This window comes from Dermochelys coriacea, chromosome 17 (genome assembly GCF_009764565.3).
Source record: "Dermochelys coriacea isolate rDerCor1 chromosome 17, rDerCor1.pri.v4, whole genome shotgun sequence".
NCBI lineage: Eukaryota > Metazoa > Chordata > Testudines > Dermochelyidae > Dermochelys > Dermochelys coriacea.
This window is the reverse complement of record NC_050084.1, coordinates 8,374,459-8,401,392: the sequence shown is the minus strand read 5'-3', so window position 1 is coordinate 8,401,392 and position 26,934 is coordinate 8,374,459. Positions and strand designations below refer to the sequence as shown.

The following is a 26,934-nucleotide window of genomic DNA, read 5'->3' as shown; positions in this document are numbered from 1 at the left end:
GCTACTGACTGATTTCTCTGTTGTGTGTTGCATACAGTCTGATGGAGATACTAATCCTGATGCAGATTAAAGAGGTATCTGATCCTCAGCTGCCTTGCATTCAGGCTGCTTCCCGGAGGAGATGATGTACCCAAGTCCAGGTACTTTGTCTGACCCAATGTATAGAAAATGCATTTGAGTCCAGAAAGAAAGTTGGTGAAATCCTTATTTATTTGGTGGCAGCCTACAACACTGTGTGGCATGTTGGGCTGACGCCAAGCTGCTGCAAGTGATTCCTTATAGGCCAATGGTGCTGATTCACCCAAGAAATTATTAGCATCTGAAGCTTCATCCTGCAAGTCCATTATTTATTATTTTCAGATCTCTTTAAACTTCCACTTTTATATCCCTTTCTTCTAGGCAATCTTCCACCTCTGAGGCTGATCAGTTTTGGTATTGACATAACCACGTCCATCCTCAGTCCCTGGAGGTTGGCATCTTAATGAGGAAGGATGGTTGGGGCACAAGCCTGTCTGTGATTTGGGAAACTTGGGTTCAAGTCCTTGCTCTGCCACAGACTTCCTGTGTGACTTGCCCAAAGGGGAAAAATCAGTCACCTGAAACATCTCAGTAATGGTCTTCCACAAAGGTCAGTCTTAGCTCCCCATACATACACATAAGATCTCCCTGAAATTCAGGCTGAGAAGTATGTGTCTGCTGATTGACAACTGCATTGTCAATGCTGGAAATGAGTTCCACAAGCTTGCAGGGAATCTCAGCCCCGACCTGGGCATTTTGACCACTTACTTCTAGCAATGGAGATTAATTCTCAGTGAAATCAAGACAGTGGCAACTGCTGTCCATCTAAACAGTCCTCTTACTATTTAAGCTATCTCAATCTGTGGGCAAGGAATGCTGCTTCCATTCCATTCCGTCATTTGGGAATAAACTTGGCTGTAGCCAGACTTAATGGCCTCATCTGGAATCCCTGAAAATGAAGATTTCTTCCAGTACCACCTTGATATGAAAACTATCAGGCATCTCCTGGGGACCAGACCCTTTGGTCCTTCCTGCATCTGTATTGGCCATGGTGTTTGCTCCATCTGAATACTGCTGTGCAGCCATCACACTCTGGTTGCTGACATGGAGTGGAATTTGGCCACTCGTATTATTAGTAGCTGCTTGAATGGGTTTCCAGTCTCTGTGTTCGCTAACATGCATAGCTCCTCCAGACTTTTGACAAGATGCCATTGCTGTCAAATCTGCCTGGAGAGCTGTGACCGATGAAAACAACCCAATACATCTCCAGTTGACTGATGGACCAGTCTTAGACAGGAAATAATATGCAGCTTCAACTTGACGATCTGCTTATATTCAGGGGAGTGTGTGACACCACAACTGATCTCTCGACAATTGCGATGGCAGCCAATGCACTCTTGGATGAGAGCAAAATTGGCCTTTTATCATGCACAGACAATCAGCACCCCCACAGAGCTGAAAACTACATCCTTAGAGTGGAAGCATTGGTGGAAAAGAGTCTAACGCACTAAATACATTCAGGAGTCCATTGCAGCACCTGTCTCCTTGCCCACTTGATCATAGATCATGCATCAGACTCACAGGCTACTCTCTGGCTCATCCCGAGTTGCCGCAACTATCCACCAGCGTGGTCTGGTTTCCTCTCCATACTGTGACTGTGAGGCGGAGTTGCAGACAATCACTCATTTGGTGGAAGAGTGCCCAACCCCACATCTGGAGAGTGATTTACAATGCCTGGCCTCCCTTGATATAGAGGCCATGCTTTGGTCCTGCAGCTTGGACATTAACCTCTGATGCCGGTGTACAAGAGAAGAAAAGAAATGCTTTGTCCAAATTAATGCACCATTATCAGGCAGGTGAAGTGCCCGGCTTTAGAAACCATGAAATAACCGTTTCAGCTCTCACCTAGTTAACAAAATATTAGGGGTCAGATTCAGTTCTCTGTTACACCATGGCAACCTCACTGCAGCCAACGAGACCTTGTGTGTAGATGTGAAGAAAGGCCTGACTCTCTGATTGCCCTGTTCCTAGGGCAGTCATTTCCTGTAGTGCAAAACTGCTGTTCAACTGCCATTCTGACCTGGGAGCTTTTTACACTCTGGCCTTGTCTACACTTGAACGTTCTCCTGGTATAACTATATCGGTCAGGAGTGTGTGTGTTTTTTTTTTTTTAGTGGTAGTTAAACTGGTACACTCTTGGCCAGGTCCGCAGCATGACACACTTCTGCCAGCACAGAGATGTCAGTTGCGGGGTGAAGAGGTGTGAGCCCTGACCGACATAGCTGCGCAAGCAGAAGTCCCTAGTGTAGATGCAGCTATACCAGTAAAACCACACCAACAAAACCCACAGTGTAAAGCAGACTCCTAAGCGTGCTTCTGTTGGCATAGCTAATTTCATTTGGGAAGCAGTGTTCCTACACTGGCAGAAATCTCCTTCCATTGACATACGTTGGGCCTATGATAGTGATTATGCCAGTTTACACTATGTAGTGTAGACAGCCTAAGTGCACTTTGCTGGTATAAGCTATGTCCACATTAGGAGCATTATAATATATTGGCATACATATACCAGTAAAGTGTGTCTAGTTTAAACATGGCCACAGTGTGGATGCAGTTATACTGGCATATCGGTGCCTTATACCAATACAGTTTGTTCCCCTTACCATATGGGAAAAGCCAGACCAGTATAAAGCGCCTTTATGCTTATCTAATGGCATCCATACTAGCAAGGTGATACAGCTTAGCTATACTGGAATAGTTAGAGGAGTACAACTGTCTGGTGCAGAGAGGTACTCATTTTACTTTCATGCAAATGACTCTACAAGGTGCCTGGCAATGCAATATCAGGCCCAAACGTGGAAGGCAAATGCATACATTAAAAAAAAAAAAGATAGAAAAGAAAAACATATATTTGTAAAGGTTTAGGTTTTGTAAACCTTTCCCCCTCCATAGAACCTAAATGCAGGGGTTAAACCAGCCAAGAGTGTCTCTTTTAAACAGTTATAGTTGTTTCTTTGCTGTTCATCTTTAAAAGAAGACCAAAAACTGTCAAGCTCTTCGTTCAACATATCAAACACAAAACAATGATTATCAGTGATTACAGTGTCTCTAAATGAAGAAAAATAATTGTCAGCAGCTGTGAATGTGATTGCTTAGGTTTCAGACATAGTGCTTGAGAGAGCTGGTTATGTAAAGTGAATAGACCCCCTTTTCCCCTCATATTCCAGTGGCTACACACAATCACTAAGGAGCCCAAAAGCGAAAGTTTTAGGGCTTGACCCAAGACTCCCATTGACCTCAATGCCATGTTCATGTTGTATTTAGGAAAATATGTATATATAAAGAGTCCACAGGCAAATCAGAGAAATATAAACTGCTTTTATTAATAGAAATTGATCAAGTGCAGGATGCTACTGGAAAATTCAGCCTCCTTCCAGACCACTATCCTCACATCTGCCCCTCCAGATATAGGGACATTGTTACATGGCCATTACTGAAATTAATTGTCTTCACAAAGTAACCCATTCATGGATGTCAGATGTGCTGCTATTACACAGATGTAGAGTCATGAACAAAAGATTTAGAACATCTCCTGAAATTTGTGCTGTCAAAATTACAGTGGCCTGTGGAGATTTGCCTGCCAGTGGCAGCCCGGTGTGGCAAGCCATTAACGTGGTGCATGCCTGGCATCTGTCTTCTGTGCTCTCAAACATTCTGTGGGTTAAGATATTGTGCCCCCCACTTGCTCTCCAACCAGGGAAGGGCTGAGCACACTCAAATCATGTTGGTAGGAGAGAATTGTCACCTTGCACACAAATGGCTCTCTATGGCAAGGCCAGGAAGCAGTGCTGATGGGCACCAGAAGAAGCTGCTTCCAACCCTCTGCAGACCATGGATGGGTCACTTGCAACCTGATGCCAACGAGGGAGCAAACAAGGCCAATGCTGTGCACACAGGTTTGTGTAACCCACTGGTTAGTGAGTATTGTGACCCCCTTGGTGCCCAGTCAACAGAGGATGTGAGTCTGTGCCAGTTCACAGCTACTGAGCTTGGTTCTTTCGCTTAAGCTCTAGAGACTCATGCTTCTAACTCTGGAGATCCCTAGGTCAATCCCCCACGTCAGTCAAGATGGTAGCCATCACAAATGCTCCTCAACAGTTAAAGAGAAGGAATCCTCTTTCTGAAGCTGTGGAGCATCAGCCAACCTGGATGTGGCCTAAGGGATTAACCCTTGCAGAGGCTGCATTACCTTATGCAAGAAGTGCCTGGACTGGTAGATCCATAAACTAACATGCTCCGGAGCCTCGAAGTGCTGTCCAGGAGTCCCTGTATCCCTTCTGCTCTCCCTCCACACCAGCTCCACTCCTTTGATGGCTCTCTGCTGCCTGGACCAGAGAAGGAGGAGTTAGCTCTCATTATGGCTACATGGTCAGCCATTATGACAACCAATAAGTCATGTAAAAAAGGAAATTACTTTTAGATCATATAACAGTGGAACAGGCATTACATGTCCACATATGGACATGAAAATGGAGTAGGCGCTGCCCCAGGTAGCACAGGTATAAAGAGACTCCACACTTCACTGTCCTTTTCCATCTATGTCTGCAAGCAAATGTTCAATTTTCCATGGGAACAACCTCTAAATTTCCTTTAGACAGAACAGAATTGACATGGGAATCACCTGTGGGTTTACATTTAAAATATTTACACGGGTTTATGATTGCCTGGCCTGACAGGCAGAAAAGTTAGTCACAAGAGCAAAGAGGAGGGAATAGATGAAGAACGAAGCCTAAGACAGTAAAGGTGGCTCATTACAAAGTGACACTGAAGCAAGGCTGGCCACATGGAGACTTCTTTTCAGAGAGTCTGTCATCATAGAAAGAAAAGGAGTACTTGTGGCACCTTAGAGACTAACAAATTTATTAGAGCATAAGCTTTTGTGAGCTACAGCTCACTTCATTGGATGCATACAGTGGAAAATATAGTGGGGAGATTTTATATACACAGAGAACATGAAACAATGGGTGTTACCATACACACTGTAACAAGAGTGATCAGGAAAGGTGAGCTATTACCAGCAGGAGAGTGAGGGGGGAGGGGTGGTGGTGATAATCAAGGTGGGCCATTTCCTGCAGTTTACAAGGACAGTAGGAGCGGAAATAAACAAGGGGAAATAGTTTTACTTTGTGAAATGACACATCCACTCCCAGTCTTTATTCAAGCCTAAGTTAATTGTATCCAGTTTGCAAATTAATTCCAATTCAGCAGCCTCTCATTGGAGTCTGTTTTTGAAGTTTTTTTGTTGAAGAATTGCCACTTTTAGGTCTGGAATCGAGTGACCAAAGAGATTGAAGTGTTCTCCAACTGGTTTTTGAATGTTAAAAATGTTAAGAGTGAAGTGAAGTGACATGCGAATGGTCACACAACAATTCCAGTGCTCTGTCCACTAGGCGAGTATTTCCCAACCTTTTCAGGTTGGCAACTGCTTATTTGAAGTAAAAAATAAGAGTAAAAACATGTATCAATGATAACGAGGAGCCTGTGTAATTTATCTATTGTGTGTGCTTTGAGGGGTTGACAGAATACTTCACCTGGAAGGGTCAGAGGGTGTGGGGGAACCAGATTTTCTTTGTTTGCAACTCTAATAAAATTTTCTACACCTTGAGACCCCCTTCATGGCCCCCAAGGGTCACGCCCCACCAATTGAGAAACACGGCACTAGACTGTGCTGCCTCAGTTGAAAAAGAGGTGAAACCTTGACCCCATTGAGATCAATGGGAATTTTGCCATTGACTTCCATGGATCCAGGATTTCACCCAAGGAATCTTAGGGAAGCTGATGCAATTAGAGTGACCAGGATGTTGGAATTATAAATGTTGGTAACCCAAACTAGAATCTGACCAGGGTGCAGGACTTAACACGCCTTGCAAAAAAGTGTGGTGGGATCTTTATGCACACAAATGCCGAGGAGGACCTGAGTTTCATCTCATATGAAAAACGGCACCTCCGGCAGGACAGTGTCTCCATTCTTGGGACAAGACTTCAGCTGGTTTGTATGAGTGGCACTCTTCCATCCTCCCTCAGGAACTATTTCCAGATGGCTGCTATTAATGTCAGGTGTGTGGACCAGGGAGGGTTGCTGAATCTGTGAAGAGACGTGGGAACCTGGATAGCTTCCCCCTTTTTTGAATTCGTGGCTATCCTGGAGGCAGGAGTTCGGTGTAGAATAGCTACTTTTGCGTCCACCTCATCACAAAAATGGTTGCCGGGGATTCTTCCTTGATCATTTCCCCCAGCTCTCGACATGCAGATGTAATAATGCGGTTGCGTGTGCTGAGGCAAAATTGTAATTTTCTCAGTGTGAAGAAAAGTCCTGTTTCATTAAGGGCACGAAGGTGAAGTGATTTCCCTCCCTGGTCTCTTTTTACTTGTTTCAAGATTACCAGTTCTTGGCTAAGGTCACCTCATTCCCTCTGAGAGCCGTCTAGTGGACAACTCCATTGCAGCAGAGACACTCCCATGTATTGCCTTCCGTTTGTTTGACGCTACTCCTGTTAAAATCAATTTATTTATATCGAATGGGTGCATTCTTGTGATGAGAGCAAGGAAGTGATAGCGGGGGGGGGGGGCTCCTGTGCTGTGTCCCCATCTCTGGCACTGACTTTCTGAGAGCTGTTAGGTAAGTCACAGGAACCCCTGAGTTAAATTCTGTGGGCTATGTTATGCAGGAGGTCAGACTAAATAATCATAACAATCCCTTCTGGCGTTAGACTCTATGAAACTTGTGTCATCTCTCCATGCAGGGATGGTCTCGATATACTTGGTTCCTCATCAGGAACCATGTGGGGAGGGGGAATTGAACTAAATGATCTCTTGAGGTCCCTTCCAGCCCTACATTGCTATGATTCTCTGCCTTGGTTTACCCCTTTGCAATTTTATTGTTACAAAATTATTGCTACCTAGGACTTCCTGATTGTCACTACGGTTCACATCATGATTATGTGGGACCTCCTGGTGACAGCAGGGCTAGAACTGAAATCTGATCCTTCGACTCCAAAAGCACAGGTCACTCCCTAGCAGGTAAGCTAAAGGAGACCCTCCATTAGTAGCTAATAGTAACCACTATGATATACATAATTGAACCGATCTGATTCCACTTAGTTCATGGCCATGGTACACATATAGACTAGCCAGAATACTAGTCTAATAGGTTATACTGGCTGTAGAATGACTGTGCCTAATAGGGTACAAAATGTGAGCGAGGCCAAACAGCAAAAATTAAGATGTTTGTACACCAATGCGAGGAGCCTAGGTAACAAAATGGAGGAACTAGAGCTATTGGTGCAGGAAGTGAAACCATATATTATAGGGATAACAGAAACATGGTGGAATAGTAGTCGTGACTGGACTACAGGTATTGAAGGGTATGTGCTGTTTAGGAAAGACAGAAACAAAGGTAAAGGGGGTAGAGTAGCATTGTATATCAATGATGAGGTAGAATGTAAAGAAATAAGAAGCGATGCAATGGATAAGACAGAGTCCGTCTGGGCAAAAATTACATTGGGGAAGATAACTAGTAAAGCCTCTCCTACGATAGTGCTTGGGGTGTGCTATAGACCTCCGGGATCTAATTTGGATATGGATAGAGCCCTTTTTAATGTTTTTAATAAAGTAAATACTAATGGAAACTGCGTGATCATGGGAGACTTTAACTTCCCAGATATAGACTGGAGGACCAGTGCTAGTAATAATAATAGGGCTCAGATTTTCCTAGATGCAATAGCTGATGGATTCCTTCATCAAGTAGTTGCTGAACTGACTAGAGGGGATGCCATTTTAGATTTAATTTTGGTGAGTAGCGAGGACCTCATAGAAGAAATGGTTGTAGGGGACAATCTTGGCTCAAGTGATCATGAGCTAATTCAGTTCAAACTAAATGGAAAGATTAACAAAAATAAATCTGCAACTAGAGTTTTTGATTTCAAAAGGGCTGACTTTCAAAAATTAAGGAAATTAGTTAGGGAAGTGGATTGGACTGAAGAACTTATGGATCTAAAGGTAGAGGAGGCCTGGGATTACTTTAAATCAAAGCTGCAGAAGCTATCTATCGGAAGCCTGTATCCCAAGAAAGGGGAAAAAATTCATAGGAAGGAGTTGTAGACCAAGCTGGATGAGCAAGCATCTTAGAGAGGTGATTAAGAAGAAGCAGAAAGCATACAGGGAGTGGAAGATGGGAGGGATCAGCAAGGAAAGCTACCTAATTGAGGTCAGAACATGTAGGGATAAAGTGAGACAGGCTAAAAGTCGAGTAGAGTTGGACCTTGCAAAGGGAATTAAAACCAATAGTAAAAGGTTCTATAGCTATATAAATAAGAAGAAAACTAAGAAAGAAGAAGTGGGGCCGCTAAACACTGAGGATGGAGTGGAGGTTAAAGATAATCTAGGCATGGCCCAATATCTAAACAAATACTTTGCCTCAGTCTTTAATAAGGCTAAAGAGGATCTTAGGGATAATGGTAGCATGACAAATGGGAATGAGGATATGGAGGTAGATATTACCATATCTGAGGCAGAAGCGAAACTCAAACAGCTTAATGGGACTAAATCGGGGGGCCCAGATAATCTTCATCCAAGAATATTAAAGGAATTGGCACCTGAAATTGCAAGCCCATTAGCAAGAATTTTTAATGAATTTGTAAACTCGGGAGTAGTACCGAATGATTGGAGAATTGCTAATATAGTTCCTATTTTTAAGAAAGGAAAAAAAAGTGATCCGGGTAACTACAGGCCAGTTAGTTTGACATCTGTAGTATGCAAGGTCCTGGAAAAAATTTTGAAGGAGAAATTAGTTAAGGACATTGAAGTCAATGGTAAATGGGACAAAATACAACATGGTTTTACAAAAGGTAGATCGTGCCAAACCAACCTAATCTCCTTTTTTGAAATTTTAGATAAAGGAAATGCAGTGGATCTAATTTACCTAGATTTCAGTAAGGCATTTGATACCGTGCCACCTGGGGAATTATTAGTTAAATTGGAGAAGATGGGGATCAATATGAACATCAAAAGGTGGATAAGGAATTGGTTAAAGGGGAGACTGCAACGGGTCCTACTGAAAGGAGAACTGTCAGGTTGGAGGGAGGTTACCAGTGGAGTTCCTCAGGGATCGGTTTTGGGATCAATCTTATTTAATCTTTTTATTACTGACCTTGGCACAAAAAGTGGGAGTGTGCTAATAAAGTTTGCAGATAATACAAAGCTGGGAGGTATTGCCAATTCAGAGAAGGATCGGGATATTATACAGGAGGATCTGGATGACCTTGTAAACTGGAGTAATAGTAATAGGATGAAATTTAATAGTGAGAAGTGTAAGGTTATGCATTTAGGGATTAATAACAAGAATTTTAGTTATAAGTTGGGGACGCATCAATTAGAAGTAACGGAAGAGGAGAAGGACCTTGGAGTATTGGTTGATCATAGGATGACTATGAGCTGCCAATGTGATACGGCTGTGAAAAAAGCTAATGCGGTTTTGGGATGCATCAGGAGAGGCATTTCCAGTAGGGATAAGGAGGTTTTAGTACCATTATACAAGGCACTGGTGAGACCTCACCTAGAATACTGTGTGCAGTTCTGGTCTCCCATGTTTAAAAAGGATGAATTCAAACTGGAGTAGGTACAGAGAAGGGCTACTAGGATGATCCGAGGAATGGAAAACTTGTCTTATGAAAGGAGACTTAAGGAGCTTGGCTTGTTTAGCCTAACTAAACGAAGGTTGAGGGGAGATATGATTGCTCTCTATAAATATATCAGAGGGATAAAGACAGGAGAGGGAGAGGAATTATTTCAGCTCAGCACCAATGTGGACACAAGAACAAATGGGTATAAACTGGCCACCAGGAAGTTTAGACTTGAAATTAGACGAAGGTTTCTAACCATCAGAGGAGTGAAGTTTTGGAATAGCCTTCCAAGGGAAGCAGTGGGGGCAAAAGATCTATCTGGTTTTAAGATTCTACTCGATAAGTTTATGGAGGAGATGGTATGATGGGATAATGGGATTTTGGTAAGTTATTGATCTTTAAATATTCAGGGTAAATAGGACTAATCCCCTGAGATGGGATATTAGATGGATGGGATCTGAGTTACTACAGAAAATTCTTTCCTGGGTATCTGGCTGGTGAATCTTGCCCATATGCTCAGGGTTTAGCTGATTGCCATATTTGGGGTTGGGAAGGAATTTTCCTCCAGGGCAGATTGGAGAGGCCCTGGAGGTTTTTCGCCTTCCTCTGTAGCATGGGGCACTTGAGGGAGGCTTCTCTGCTCCTTGAAGTCTTTAAACCATGATTTAAGGACTTCAATAGCTCAGACATAGGTGAGGTTTTTTGTAGGAGTGGGTGGGTGAGATTCTGTGGCCTGCGCTGTGCAGGAGGTCGGACTAGATGATCAGAATGGTCCCTTCTGACCGTAGTATCTATGAATCTATCTCGCCAGAGTGTTATGAGACTAAGGTTTGTAAAATGCTTTGAGTCCCCCAGAAGCACTTGGTGTTGGCCACTGTCGGAAGACAGGATACTGGGCTAGATGGACCATTGGTCTGACCCACTCTGGCCATTCTTATGTAGGTGCTATGGTAATATAAATAATAATAATAATAAAGATGAAGCTCTTCACTACTCCACCGTTTTCTCTTTTATAACTCTGCTGCACTTGTGCCAGCCTTCCATAGGCTTAAGGGGCTTGATGTCCATTTACACCACTCTGGAAGTGTAAAGGGGCCTTATATTTGGTATAAATTATGTGCTACCTTAGTGCTAATGAGACTCAGGTCCAAAGCTTTTGCCATAGTGGTCCGCACTGATGCTGTTACACTGAAGTCCACAGCAGCTTTTACTTTTTATACGTATGGGCTGAGTACCAAGTCATGCCTCTCACTTACACCTATCTATGTCTGTAGAATTCAGCCAATGCTTCTGATGCAACCCTGACTGAATGGAGTGTGCTGAGGGAGAAGGGGGTGCCAGCATACAAGAGGCAATGTGGCCAAGGTGACAGAGCACTGGATGAGGACTCAGAAGATCTTGCTTCTGCCACTGGCCTGCTAGGTGAAATTGTGGAAGTCATTTCATTTCTCTGTCCCTCCGTTTCCCCATCTGTAAAATGGGGATAATGATATTGACCTCCTCTGTAAAGCACTTTGAGATCTATGGATGAAGAGTGCTCTATGAGAGCTAGGTATCATTATTGAGAGGCCTGATCTTCATGTCCTACAAGTCAGAGTTATCTAAGTATCTCACATGCAGTGCCCCTCCAAAGCAGCAGTGAATGAGCAGATTCCATCTAAAGCTGGCTGGGAACAGAGCCTTCCTTTGGATAATAGTACGAATACTGAGCGCTTGCATATGTAGCTCTTTACATCTTCACTGTCCCCTACTACTCACTACCTGACTCTTAGAACACACCCCTGTGAGGGAGGTCAGCAAGGATCATTAGCCTCCTTGTATGGACAGGGAAAATGAAGCACAGAGACATTAATGGTCTGATTTGTAAAGGTGCTGAACATTTGAGTTAATGGAAGCTGCGTATTCTCAGCATCCCTGAAAATCAGGCTGTAAGTGATTTGCTTGAGGCCCAACAGAAAATCATTGTCAAAACCAGGTCCCTGGCCACTAGCTCACACTGCCTCTCTACCATCCCGGGCTGTTCTGTATGTGTAGTCAAGGCTCAAACTAAGGTCTCGAAAATGGAATCAGTTAATCTTTGACTGTTTTCCATGACCTCTTCCTTACTTTCCCCATTGATTCATTGGAATAGCTGGATTTTTTTGGCTTCCTCAGTCATATTTTATTTGTTGTTTTAATTGTGAATGGCATCCCATTGCTTGCAATCGTCACTCCAGAAAATAAGACACTTAATTAGTAAAAGGGAAGCACCTGGCTGGAAGCTTCTCAGGCAAGAGCACAACTTGAGAATTGAACTCCAGTCTGTCCCCTGGGTGCCATTATCTGCCCGAGACTTGTCTTCCTAGAAGCAACTCTCCTATCATGTTCGACAGATTTCAGAACTCCAAGCGGTCTCCATAGATCTCAAGGCCCTTCATGCAATTACAATGTATCTTGTTAAGAGCCAGATGTGCCTATGAACTCCACACCGATCCATTCTTGGATATCAAAGGATGCAATGGAGCGTAAGGGGGTGTGTTGTAGCAGCAGTGTGGCAGAGAAGATGGCTGTGTTTTTATAGGCTGCTTATCTAAACCCATGACTGCTTGGCACCTGTGCTCAAATGAAATGGAGCAACCAAAATTCAAGCCGGCGTGATGCCATCCTGACAGATGGGTACACGTGTAGGCAGCCAAGAGACCAGGTATATAGAGAGAGTACATTTATTGAGGGCAGGATTCCCAGGCGGGAAAGACTAAACAGCTGTTCATGTGGCGCATATGTGCCTATAGTTAAAGGTATCTTACATGACTGATCACGGTCCAGGCTGCTCTCCTGTCCAATGTCTGCAAGTTATCCCTACCATTTCGTCTTCCGAAATCTTATTTACGGGTGCATAGGAGACAGAGAAATTAATTCCAACACAACCTCTCTCTCCTTTTCCTTCTTTGTTGGAGGCCTCCAACGTAGCCATTTAATAAGCTAGGCCCAGTCGGGCAGCAGAGTTACCCTAACATAAAACTGGAACAACACAACCCTTCACCTTGATTTAGAGACGAATGGGGAGTTTTCTTCCTAACTTGGCTTTTAAGTGTATGTGAAACATTTGGGATTTAATAGTCTTATTGCTCCCAGTTCCTTTGTATTACTCTCTCTTTTTACCTACAGACGGGATTCCTGTACCTTCTGTGAGGGTATAGGGGTATGAAAAAGTAAGTATTTCCATTTCTCCCCTATAGAGTGGCCTCACTAACCTGGGGTGCTCTCTGTCTGTCTTTTCAAGGTGTTGCCATCAGCTAGGGGATGTTCATTACATCTCTGCTTCCTTTAAATGCCCTTTAGTTCAGAAATGTCTTAGGGTTTTCATGTTTACTGCCACCACAGCCAAGTTTAAACAGTTACAAACTGGCTACAGAAGGTCCTGTAGTGACTGGAGATGAATCTGCTGTAAGCGGCATGTTGTGGTTTGGGAGAGGGACACTTGTCTGCAGCTGCACCACATAGGGTTGTGATCTTATCAGATTTCCCATGCTAAGCAGGGCTAGGTCTGCTTGGATGGGAAAACTTCAAGGTAAACCCAGGCTCCTGCAGGAGGTAGAGATGGTGCTTTAGCAAAGGGCATTATTTCCTCCTTAACAACTTTGCTGGGGTAGGAAACTGTGACCTTTCCTTTCACCATGAAAAAGGAAAAGCCTGAGAAAAGAGAGAGACTGAAATATGTATGCCCACAATGTAGAACTGATCAATGAAATTGTTTTTAATTGTTCACTTTATTAATATAACTTCATAAGCAAAGTTTTATAAATGAAACTACATTCATTCATAAAACCAGGTATCCCAATAAGTGGCTAATTGAGTTTCACTTTCAGCCCAATTGCTGCTTAAATCACTGAAACTTACACTGTTTCAACATTGTAACTTGTGTTCATTGTTTACCATTCCTTACACTTGTCCATATTGTAACTCAAACTCCATTTTAACTTGTCCCAAACTCCATTTTAAAATGCTCACTCCATTTTGTAAACCCTGCCGCAACCTTCATTTTGCAATCTTATTAGTGTAGTTTAGATGTGTGAATGAGGTATGTATGGATGATGGAATCAATCTCCAGCCCCAGCCTGTCCTGATGAAATAAACTGTATACACCAACGGCTGAAGATGCAGACAACAGCCCTGACAAAGCAAGAAGAGTCCACCCTAAAAAGAAAAGAACAAAAGTACAATTGAAGAAACATCAAAGCCAGGTCCTAGGCTGAAAGTCATGTCTGCAATTGATGGGTGATCAATCACACCGAACCCAGAGGCAGCGTGACATAGCAAGACCTATAGACAGACTCTGGATTCAAACTAAAGCCTACAAAAAGGATGGGTGAGATGGAAGACTTTGGAGGGTAACATTCTGCTGCCAACATGGAAAGGCATCCGTGCATGTCCGACAGAGACCCAGCTCTTCCTTGTGCCCGGCTTTCCTGGCCAGTTAGCCGCCACAAGCTACGAACACAAGCCACAAACTCAATCTACATTCAGGACTGGTAACTATACAGCAGAACATTTGATGTGTACGTGTGTGTGTGTATTGTGACAAAGCTCTGTCCTTGCCTCCATGGGTCCCATGTTTCCTGGCAGATTTCACTAGCTTCAGAGGCTCACTGTGACCCTGCATGTAATGCTTCTCTCTCTAGAGACAAGGGTCACAGTCTACTGAGCCATTTTCATCATAAGCCAATGAGGGAGGTGAGAAGTTATCCTTCCTTGTACAGTTTCTGTTGTCTCCCAGTCTCAATGATTAATCGGGGGGCAAAGGTGGGGGGGGAGCCCAGGCCCACCCTCTACTCCAGGTCTCAGCCCAGGGACCCTAATAGTATCAGCTATGGTACTGACCTTTTAGAAACATAACATGTACAATTCCCTGGGCTACTTCCCCCACAGCAGCCCTCACTTCCTCAAGCTCCACTTCACCCTTATCTTAGGGCCTCCTTCCTTGTGCCTGATATGGTGTGTACTACTCGGCCTCTCCAACAGCACAACTTCCTCCCACAGCTCCTGGCATGCACACCCACCTGACTAACTGGGAGGCTTTTAACTAGTTTCAGCCAGCCCCTGATTGGCTTCAGGTGTCCCAATCAACCTAGCCTTCTCCCTGCCTTCTGGAAAGTTCTTAATTGGCCCCAGGTGTCTTAATTGACCTGGAGCAACTGCCATTTCACTTATCCTTGTACCAGGGATTTGTTTAGCTTGGAGCTAATAAATCTATCTTCCACTACTTTTCTATAGCCATCTGGCCTTGCCCCATCACAGTATACATAGGTATTAGATATTAGTTATTGGTCATAAATCAAATTGTGTTATAATAAACATGACATCTTGTCTTGTCCCCTGAAACAATCCTGTGTAGTTTTGTCTGCATAATAAGGAAAGCAAACTATGGCTCTTTTAGACGGAGTTAGGGAATGAGTTCCAGAGCTGAGGACCTTGCACTGCAAACACTGCTCCCTCTAACCCATAAAGATATGCATCTGAGGACTTGTCTGCTTCCATGTCCCAACTGATCTCAGTTGATGGATTAAAGCACAAAGAGAGAGGTAGTGATGCCCAGGACCCAAACAATAGATGGCTTTATAGATCAGCACCATAACCTTGAATTGCACAGTACAATCACAGAACATATGTACTCCACATGCAAAATACTGCTAAGAAAATGAGCCAACTACATTCTGCACTAGTTGATAGTCACTGGTCACTGTTTCTAGGTCTGGGTCTCCCAGGTGCAGATCCCCTATCTGACACCCTATTTGGGCAGTGAAACCCTGCAGTCCAGCCACCCTGAACTCTGGAACAAGTGCTTTAGATCTCCTGAGCTGCTTAGACACATTCCCCCAGAATCCACCTGGCTGTGGGAGTTCTGGTTTCTCAATTAATACGGCAGTAAAGACAGGAACACAGTCTTAACAGAGAAATTTGTTAACCACAAACACATTACTCTTAACAAAGCACACTGGAGCGTTACAGATCTTTGAATAGCAAAGAGTCCTGAATGCAGCCCTCCAAATCTGATCTCACCCCTCCGTAAGTCCTGGGTTTGGACAGCAACCAGAGATGATGCAGCCTTTCCTGCCTTCCTCCTTAGCTTGATCTTCTGGCATGTGTTTCTCCTCCTGTGGCCTATGTGCTTCAGATGGAGGAATTCTGGGTTCGAGCCCCTATCCCATCAGCTTCTGTGCAGAGAATCATTCAAAGTCAATAGCCCTTCTGGTAGAAAATCCATTGTTCTAGAATGGAAGAGTTATGCAATGTTGATGGCACTACATTGTTCTGTGCCAGCTTCCAGATGCTCTAATCCACAAAAGAGGTTACAATAGAACATCAAGGTCACACTGCATAATTACAATACAAAGCAGAATCCCTGAAACAAAATGGGGTTTACCAAGCAAATTGCAGTTCACTATTAGATATGAGACACCCCCCTTCCCTCCAACCTGTCACCAGCTCCACAAGACAAGGAATGGTCAGGAGAAGTTGGAGAAGCACTCTTGGCCACCACTGATATCTAGACCTCCAGAAACAGCCAGTCCTCCTCGGTTTGGTCAAAGGCCTCACCTGGTTTTTATATGTGAGGAGTCCTTTTGTCCCATCGAGACAAATGAGTTCTGAAAGCACTTGATGAAGGAGGGTAACGTTATCCTCAGGTTATATAGGAGGAAACTAAGGTACAAGGAGATGGATGTGACTTGCCCAAGGTCACCCAGTAAGTCAGCATCAGAGCCAAAAATGGAATCCTGACACCTAGCGCAGTGCCATACCTGTTGGGCAAAGGAGAAACCTGCCTCTTCTACTGTCCTTGTGTACGGTAGGGTTTTGAATATGTGTTGTTCCTGTCCTAGAGATGTTGTGGCAGAGGCACTGCAGGATGTCAATCAATAGTACATTTCTATCCAAGGTCCTTACAAGTGGCTTTTGATATAATGTCAATGGAAGGAGGAGGGTCACATAATTGGGCATTAAGAGACACAGGGTCTATTCCTGACTGTGCTGCTAACATGCTGTGTGATCTTGGACAAATCACTCACTCTCTCCGTGCCTTAATTTCCTCTTCTGTAAATGTGAGACACTGTAATACTGCCTGCCTACCTACCTCACAGGAGCATTTTATGAGGCTTACTTAATTAATGTCTGTCATACACTCTGGTGGAAAGCACTGTAGAAGCATGCAGTATCATTACAATTAATTAACACCGGCAAAACACTTTTTACTTTTATGTAATGCCTTTCATCCCAAGAATACTTTACAAACTATGGCCCCAATCCTGCAATCAGATCCATGTGCGTGGATCCCTGAACTCTCTGAGGCTTTATATGGGTGCAGGGATCTGCCTGTGTAGATCCAGTTGCAGGATAAGATCCTACATACATTTGGCACAATGGAAATGCACCAACTTCTGGGGTGAAGAGCACAGATAACTAGTGCATGCCACCGTGAGGCAGGGAGATTTCTATGGCCAAAGATACTGCAGCAAATCCCTTCTTGTATAAAAAATGCCCGGAATCTTTCAGAGACCCAGGAATACAATACTGATCTCACTGAGCTAGTGCATAGTCTATTATTAGTGCACATCAAAGTTGACGTGCAGCACTACTGCTCCATGATAAAACCACAAAGCACGATGAATGCACCTAGATAAGCAAACACGGAGTAAAGCAATGGCCCTATATCCTTGCCAGACACAGTGATTGGACTTAAGAGGCCCAACTGATCTCAACCTGGAGTAACTCCGCTGACATCCACAGGGACGCATCAGCATGAAACCTGTTGGTGTAAATTAAATCAGAATCAGGCCTTCAGGACAAGCGCTTAGATTTTGCTCCTGTTCACAGAGGCGTAAATCCAGAGCAAACCAAAGTCCAAATACCGGGACTGTGTGTGACAAAGACCCAAAACGAGGCACTCACAAAAAAATGAGCAGTGCAGGAAACCGAAATGGATGTTGGGTCCATTACTTTAGTGCAAATAACAATGGCCATCGCCCTCACTTTCTGATGTCAATATTTGTCAGCAACCACTGTGACGGGGAGGGGGGGCATCATCCTAGCTGGCGTGTAGAACACAGGCGAGGTTGGATCTGACCTAAGCATAGGCCACTTGGCCGGTTATGATCCAGAGTGACTCCACTTCGGTCCAGGGGGGTTTACACTGCATTGGGGCCGGAGCAGCATCAGGCCCCAGGACCAGCAGGAAATCTGTTGATTGCACCACCCCCCCCCCGCCAAAAAAAAAATGCACGAGGCTCCCACGGGGAACCAGATCTGGCCGAGCCCTTTTGCAGGAGGGTCCCCAGGTGCAGGCCACCCCACTCCCCGAGTCTTATTTACTCCCCCCCCCCCCCGTGAGCGAGCCGCGCTCCGCAGCCTGCTCGCGGCATTGTGGGATGAAACAAGATGTAGGCAGAGACGGGCGAGGGGAGAACGCTGGTCGCGGTGGGCCGAGGCCGCGCCGCAGCCAATGGCGAGGGCGGCTGGCGGAGCCCCTGCAAGGGGCGGGGCGGCTATTTCAGCGCGGGGGAGGCGGCCGGGCGGAGAGCGAGCGAGCGCCGGGCTGAGCGGGGCACAGGGCGGCAGCGCAGCGGGGGGAAGCCGGTGCCAGAGCGAGTGCGCGGCGGAGGCGCTTCGGGTCCGTTTGCCGGTGACTCCCGCGGGGCAGGTGAGCCGGGCGCGCCCGGCGGGGGGGGGGGAAGGGAAGTGGGTTGTGTGTTTTTTTTTTTTTTGGCCTGGTGCATTCATGCGCGGGGGGGGGGCTGCAACTCCTCCCCCCCTCCGAGGCTGCAACTCTTCCCCCCCCCCCCCCCGGAGGCTGCAACTCCTGGCCGTGGTGGGGGTGGGAAGCGAGTGGGCTGCAATCCGGGGCGGGGGTGGCTGCACCTCCCTTCTCTCTCCAGCCCCCACACGGCTCCAGCTGGCGGCTTCACCTCCCCCTCCTCCCCAGCTTTCTGCCCCTGGGAGCTGCCCCCTTTCTTGGAGCCGGGGCGCTGCTCAGATTCCCCCCCCCCCTCCCCCCACTTGCCCTTACTCCTGCTGCAGCCTCCGCGTGACGCCTCTGCCCAGCCCCTTCCCGCAGCCCGGAGCCGGCTTTGCTGCTCCGGTGACTCCGCTGCCATCGGCGCATGGCTGGGCCTCCCGTGCAGACCCCACCCCGCGGCGTTTAGCCGGGGCTGCCGCCTCCGGCCTGCCCCTGCTCAGCCCGCGGAGCCGCGTTCTCCGAGGCAAGGTCATCTCCGTGAGCCGAGCTCTAGACACTTCCCCTGGGGGCCCGGAAAGTGAAGGTCGCTGCCCCCACCAGACCTCCGCGAGCCTTGGGCTGCATGGAAACCTCCTCCCCTGGGACAGCTTAAGAGTGGCGAGGCTGCAGAGTACATTGCGTTAGGGTGGTGTAGGGACCAGTCCTGTGCTAGCAGGAGGTGGCTCTGGTCTCTTTCAGGGGTAAAGGGGAAGGGTCCCTCCCTTCCTCCCCTTAGAGGAAAGGGCAAATGTTCTACCTATTCTGTGGCATTAATTCAGGGATCCGCTTCTCCCCGTCAGTTTAAGCGTCAGCCTCTCTTGAGGCCTGTGTTGGTGGCTTCTCCCCCTGGGAAATGCAACAGCAGCCAAGCCTCCTTGGGTCAGGAGTGAGCTGTCTCTGGCCCTTTCTAGGAGGACGAGGGGTGTCGTGGTACTGTTAAGGCCCAGCCCTGTGGCTAAGGGAGGAGCGGCTGCTCTGATCTGCAGGTGGAGTAATTGTGCTTGGCAATGCCAAGGAGCATGATGTTTGGCCTCTGGTGCTGTGGCTCTGCGTGCTGCTCCCTAACCTGTTCACACTTCCACCCTCCCCTTTCCAGACAGGGTCTGCAGCATCCTCGCTCAGCTGCTGTTGTGAAAAGGATGTTGTAGCCAGGAGAGAGGCGAGTATGGCTCAAAAGGGGGCGGGTGAGGAAAGGAGAGGAGACATCTACACACTTAGCAGAAGGGAGTTGTTGTTGCACCACTGGCAGACTAGTGCTTGGCAGGCTTTTTCCTGCTCCCAGGAATTCCTGTTTTAAGTAAGAACCAGGAAGGAAGACCCTTTCTGCAGGTCTCTCACTGACAGTCCTGTAATTACAGATGCCCTCTGAATTGACTCTTGAAGCAGCCACATGTGGCTTGTCCTGAGTGCTTGGCTGTCTCTCTAGGGCTTTCCTTTGTGGTTGTTGGCATACTTGAGGCTCCAAATCTACTGCATCCTGCTAAACAGTGATATTAAACCCCAATCATCTGGGAGGGTCTGGGGGGGAAGGCACCTGTGACTGGGTTCCTAAAAACTCTTACAAATGCACGTGCTCTTTCCTGGCATTCTAGATGAATTCCCATCCTCTTCCTTTAATGCTATTAGTGTGTGTTAATAATAGCAATGCTCAATTATACACGGTATCTGTAATCTATAAATTAGAGCACTAGGACTCTTCAACTGCAGGCAGAATAAAGAATTGAAGCATTGTTGTCATAGGGCTGTTATGTAACTGGATTCTTTCTTTCGTTCTCTCTTTGGATAGCAGGCTTCTTTAGTTGCTATAACAAAGCTACTCCTTCAGTTTTTCTGGGACTGCTCTAGGAAACGATCATTGTAGCAGACTCTCTCCTTAATGGAGTTAAACACGTATGGGTTTCCTACCTCCAAACATATAGTGCTAGTAATATAGCTCAAGATTTACGAAGCCTTGTTATGGCACTGTAAACTTAATGGGGCTTTGCAAACCTAATTTGACACATTCTCCACTGTAAAAAGGTTACATCCTTAAAACGTATAACTTTTTTTTTTTTTTGGTGATCCTATGGTAAAGCAAAATATGATAACCAGCAGCCATGGGCATCATCTAGACAGCTGCCCTTAACTTGTGTAGTCCTTCAAATGAGGGCCCTAAACTGGTCCAATATCATGCCTGATTCTCCAGTTGTTCCACCAAAATAACAATGGAGACCTGAGTTCAAAGTGGCTGTATGTTGCCCATGTGCTAGTTGAAATGGGTCGTACATCAAAAGTACTAATCAACACAGGTCCACTCTTAGGTCGGGCAAAATTCACAAGTTTGTTTTTAGTGGGCGTTTTGGCCAGGTAAGAACTGAAACATTAAATTGCATATAAAACTAGCTACAACTGGTGGCTGTGCCCTTAGCAGGGGATCGGAGAACCACATATGGGTGGCTTATCACTGGCTAGCCTAGAACTCCCTAACTAGTTTTAGCAGAGTGACAGGGTGTTTTACCTCTTTCCGGCATGCGACAGGTCAGGCTCTTAAAAGGTCCCAGGTAGGCTCTCTTGTCTTGGATGGAAGCATTGTTCCACAGCAGAACTGTCAACCCTAACATCCCAATATCGCAATGTTGTGCAGTGCATGAGACACAAGCAAAACTGTTTAGGTTTCATTGGTCAAGCTGAGCAAAGTGCAAAAGGGAATCCATGACACAGGGAGGTAAACTAGATCTGAAACTGCTACAGTTCTGGTCTGAAATAGCAAGAACAGCTGGAATGACCCTTAACCTTACATTTAAAGGGAATGTGTACACACTTGAGTGAAATACTAAAGGCTTCTGCTACTATATCCATTGAATGCATTGACCTACAATCAGTGTGGAGACAAACATAGTCTGGGGGCTGCTGTTGGTAGAGCCATATTACTGCTCCACTCCATTGGCTATACCTGTAAGGAAATCTGGCTTTAGCCATTGCTTATTGATTTGCAGGACTGCTGTTCCTCTAACTTAGGATTTATGGGTTTTTAAAGCTAAAAATGTATGTACAGATGGTGATACTTGGCTGTCTCTAGTCTAATCTCTAAGTAGCTTCATGTACTACAGCATTCCACAAACTAATAGTATATGTGAGTTGTAGCTCACGAAAGCTATGCTCAGATAAACTTGTTAGTCTCTAAGGTGCCACAAGTACTCCTTTTCTTTCTAGGATATACTGTGTAATGTGCCTAGTACCAGATGTTGGGCAAGACGGGTTTGGTGTAATGTGCAATATAAATATAGAACACTGTATCCAGAACTGTTTTACATTATGTAGACTATGTATTCTAATGCATGAAAACTGTAGAAGAATCCTATGGGCACATCTTAATACTTTATGTTCTTCCTTAGGTTCACAATGTCTGACAGAAAGGCTGTGATCAAGAATGCAGACATGTCTGAGGACATGCAGCAGGATGCTGTAGACTGTGCTACGCAGGCAATGGAGAAGTACAACATAGAGAAAGACATTGCAGCATATATAAAGAAGGTATTGTGTAGCTGCTATACAATGGCATAGGTTAGTGGGGACATGTTGACTATCAGTCATCCCCATAGTACCGGAGTGCCTCATAGCACCCCTCTGAGATAGGACAGTTGCTGTTATACCTGTTTCTTGGGTGGCAGCTGAGATTGATTCTATAATTTGGTCTCAGAGTAGCAGCCGTGTTAGTCTGTATTCGCAAAAAGAAAAGCAGTACTTGTGGCACCTTAGAGACTAACAAATTTATTAGAGCATAAGCTTTCGTGAGCTACAGCATCCGATGAAGTGAGCTGTAGCTCACGAAAGCTTATGCTCTAATAAATTTGTTAGTCTCTAAGGTGCCACAAGTACTGCTTTTCTTTTTATAATTTGGTCAGATCACACAGGCAGTCTGAGGTAGAGAGAGACTTGAACCTGGGTTTTCGAAGTTCTCGGCTAGCACCTTAACCAATGGGCCATTCTTTCTGGCTAGCCAAGCTAAAAGGACTTGGTTGCTATTTACCTTAAGTAGCGACTTAATGTATTGTTGCTAGCTGTCTGCAATCATCTGAATCTTTGGAAGGTGTGACTTGATTTAAACTCTGTGTGGCTACTGTAGTTAAAAACAAACACAAAACCCAACCCATCTAGTCAAGTGAAACTTGCTTGCTTCTGCTTAGCATTTCTAGGCTAAGTAAACTTCCACTTCCACCCTCTTTCCCCCCCCCCCCCCGCTCTGCCCCAGGCTTTTCTATCTATTGACATATTCTTAACACTATGCGTTTTTGAAAGTTCTGACCACCAGCTCTAATTGAGGTGAATGGAGCTGGCCTGCAGAGATGATGATGAAACTTAAACATCTCACGTCTGTCTGAACTCTTTACCTGGATTTATCTGAGGAATCCCTGAAGATTAGAGGAACTGACTGATCAAAGTATCTGTTTGTTCACCTTATGCATTTGATGGCATCTTGTGGCATAGTTGGTTTTCCCCTGTTTGTGTAGACCTTCCACACAGCAACAAGGGAGAGAGAGCACTTGGGGGAGGGAAACAGAGGAAAATATTATTATAAAGCCAAAAGTAGGCCAGGGGGTTTGGGACCCAATGTGGGACCTGAAATTACTTAACTCAGTTCAACTCTAATTCAATTTGAAATTCAATGATCTTAATGAGTTGAGCATATCTTTTATATTTTCTTAAAATCGGCCTTTCCAGGTCAAAAAAGTGACTAATCCAGAAGGCTCTTGGGACAGTGCAACAAGGGAATGGAATAAAACATATGACAACTAAAGCTCAGGAAAGAAAATGGCTTATTGTGTATTTGCTTCCTTTCCTGATGTAAAGGAAATGGCTTACTGCACATGAAATGGAAGAAAGGTTACTCGCAAAGGACTTCAACTGTCTTTGTTGTTGGTGCCTTGCTGCTTTCTGGTGTATAGTCTGAGGCTTTCTCACTTTTTCCTCGGCCCCCCTGCCCCCTTTTAAATCAGGACTGTTGAGTCTGATATTTCCCTAGTTTTTGCCTGAAGACTGGGTCATGGGAGATCCATCTTAACTGAAGGGATGAGAGCTCTCAATCCTTACCAGAAACCCTTCTCTCTCAATTGCTACATTTTTTAAATTGTTTATCCCAATGAAACACTACTTCACTTGTTCAGCGTTTGGCTTTGCTGAAGTCTTCCCAAGGCAGACAATACGTGAATTATTCTGCTTGTTTACATTAGAAAGTCTCCTCACAAACTCTTCTGCTGCTTTATGAAGAATGCCTGAAGCCTGACTACCCCCCCCCCCCCCCTTTTTTCAAGTGACCTTTAAGATCCAGTGCCTTACTGGAACAAGCATTCCCAAATACTTTCTCTGTGAGTCGGCTTGGAATGGTAGGGTTTAAACAGTTCTGTGGAAGAACTGGCCTATGCATGTGGCTTGAATACCACTGTACCAAGGGGACTTTTAAAATCTGCAGTTATGGCCTGGAGCTTGTGTATAAATCACTCAGATAAGTACCTGGCATGGGAACTCCTTCACACTCTATTGCGGCCCTTTTGTCGCCTGCTAATTAGCACATCAGTAATGTAGTAGTATCTTGCATCCACCTGTGTCTTCAGATTTCCATTGCATTTGTATCTAACAGTAACCAGTTAGGAATGTATATTTCAGACTGTCCTGGTGTGGGCTTTCTTGGTCTTAACTACTGTACTCTCTCTCCCTCTTAGGAATTTGACAAGAAATACAACCCTACTTGGCACTGCATTGTTGGCAGAAATTTTGGCAGCTATGTAACACATGAGACAAAGCACTTCATCTATTTTTACTTGGGTCAGGTTGCAATTCTTCTGTTCAAATCTGGATAGGAAGTCAGAGCAAGTGAAATTTTGGACTGTAATGCACTGATGGCTGAAGCCAAGATCCCCTTTAACATGGCTGTGCCGCTGCATGGACTGTATACTATATTTAATGTGTATATGTTGCAGTAAAATCTACTTCTGTTTAGTTGCCTGGGAAGAAGGCAGCATTTTTTGTTACTGCTTTTTGTTTGGGTTTTTTTTTGGTTGTATTGCACTAGGGAAAACTGTAAATGCTTAAACAATGGCCTTTCAATGGGAAGAAATAAAACTGTTCCACAAACAGCTCCCCCAGTGGTAACCTTTTCTTTGGTAAGGTGGGGAAAACACTTTTTTGTTCAGCAGACCAAAAAGCGATCTTATTGCGTTCATAGTAAATACTCTTATTAGACTGTTTAAACTTCTGTGTGTATCGATGGAGGAACATCAGCTTTCCTTTTCAGTTTTAGTCTGTGGGGAGCTGTGTCAATTTGGCTTCGCTGGTCATCTCAGCAGTTGGTGGGGAGAAAGGCCTTATAATGCCCATGTAAGTTAGCAGGAAGGCTTTTTAACAAGGTTTTCATTCAAAAAAGTATATCCTGTCTTGGGACTGCATGGCAAATATACAACTGGGCCTTGATGTATTATGTAGAAAATGCCCACACCACTGCCCTCGGATCAGCCTACATGGAGCAACCAAACTCACAGCAACTTAATCTAGTCTGAAACTTAAATGTTCCCCCTAATTTATTATTTGGTTTTTGTTTTGTTTTGTTTTTTTTGTAGGAGGAAGGATCTCCTGGCCTTGGTTACTTGATGGTGGGGTGATCCAGATCTTAGTTGCTGCCACTGAGACTAACCCTCTTAGGCCAACTGGCCTCTGTTCCAAAATGGACTAGAAAATTTTAAAATCTAGTGATTGACACTAGATCTGAAAGACTTGATTTGGCATGTCTTTATCCAGACAACACTGCTTTAACTCAGGTCTTTCCCTAAAGTAACCTAGTCATCTGGAAGACTTGGAGATGGCCACTGTCTCCATCAGCTACAGTGGAAAATCCTTCAGGAATAGCTTCTGTGTTCCAAATCTCTCTCCTCTCTTAGCAGAAGCTGTTTTGTGAGGAGAAACTTGTGAATATAGTCTCTGAAGACAGAAGGTTGTTATCTCCAGTAGGGTCAGCAGTGTTGTCTTTGTGTAGTAACTTCTAGTTCAAACTGCAAGAAGGTTCTTCTGGATCATCCTAGGGTGGTGTCAGTCTCCCCCCTCCCGCACCTGAACATCCTCCTGCCCCCCCCCCCCCCAAAAAACCCCAAACACCTGTGGTGGCTTCTGCAAAACCTGGTGCTTGCAGTAAGAGCCTATTGATTGGTGGTTAATATGGGCAAAATTTCTAGAATGGAGTGAATTCTGTTCTAGGGCAAGGTGACTCCTAACTCTTGAGATGAACCAATTTGATTGTTGAAAGTAACATGCCACTGCTTTCTGTTTGCTGTATTGGGAGAAGGGAGAAAGTGTAGCTATTTAATTGTGAAATGACTTAATGACCCAGGCTGACTTCTTCCTGAAGTAAAAGTCCTTGTGTCTGTAGACTGTACAAAATCCAAAGTATACCTAACTTTGTAATATTAATAGAACCATGTTGTAACTAGACAGGATGTGGTGTCATAATTTATTTCATGTTGACAGAAAACTTCCAATCTGGGGGTGAGATGCCTTGGACTAACCAGGGCACTCTGGTGACTTTTGTCTATACAGAACTCCACTTTTGACTTAAAAAGGAGAATTTGTTTTCCAAGCATGAGTCTGATGTGAACGTGTTCACACTCTTCTGTGGAGCAAGAGATGTTCCCTTCATAACTGCAATTGCTCAAATACCTTTTTATTTTTCAAACATTAAAGGTGAATTGACACATTTAAAAAGCTTCTAGTTTCTTTTTCATACCAGACTTGCAAAGTAAAAACAACACTTCCATACTTAGCAGATTGAACTACAGAATGCTTAGGGTGGAAGGCTCCAAAGGCATGGAAATCTAAGTTGACTATGTTATGGAGAAACAGTTAACAATAAATGTTACAAATATCTACTGAACTCTGTAGATCAGGCAACACTTAATACTGTTTGCATGGTTGAGTCTCCAGCTCACCAAATTAGCTACTGACCTTAAGATGTTGCCTCTGAAGTGAGTTTAGACCCTCTTCCAGAATGTCACTTGACTGGTCCTGAGATGACCTCATTAGGCTGAAGGTCCTAACTGGATGCTGGCTAGCATTCATATTCCAGACATGCTAGCTGTAAAATCACTTAACAATCCTAAACTGCTTTGCCACAGACTACTTTAATGTAGCAACTAAAGCTTTCATTATCTACTACAACTGATCAAGCCTTTTTGGAGCATTAACCCTTCCAAACTAGTCCTGGCTCCTTCTTGGATTTGCTCATTAGATAAATAGGGGCCTGTCCAAAAAGGTAATCCAGTAGTGAGATGTGTTAGACTTCTGAATTTAAAGACTGAATGAGCTGTCTTGTAACTTAAAATGAGTGGTTGCCTGGAGGAATTGGCTTTTAAAAAAAAAAAAAAAAATCATCCACATTATGGGGTGGAACAGGGGAAAACAGGTAAGAATATTACTTTGCTTTTAAAGTATGGCTCTTAAGCCTTACACATCTATCAGCATGAT

At 44.7% G+C, this 26,934-nt stretch overlaps 1 protein-coding gene across 2 annotated transcripts in view; it reads left to right on the top strand.

The window, feature by feature from the left end:
- DYNLL2 (dynein light chain LC8-type 2) overlaps positions 1–26,175 on the top strand; it is a 65,573-nt gene extending 39,398 nt beyond the window's left edge. The window contains exons 1-3 of one of the 2 annotated variants that reach the window (XM_038376072.1): positions 18,217–18,372; positions 21,822–21,960; positions 24,147–26,175. In XM_038376072.1, the coding sequence (XP_038232000.1) occupies positions 21,829–21,960; positions 24,147–24,284 (270 nt within the window). In that variant the 5' untranslated portion in view covers positions 18,217–18,372; positions 21,822–21,828 and the 3' untranslated portion in view covers positions 24,285–26,175. Of the gene's footprint in view, positions 1–18,216; positions 18,373–21,821; positions 21,961–24,146 lie in introns of those variants that run through there. The other variant, XM_043499268.1, reaches the window with a different exon arrangement.
- Positions 26,176–26,934: the final 759 nt, after the last annotated feature.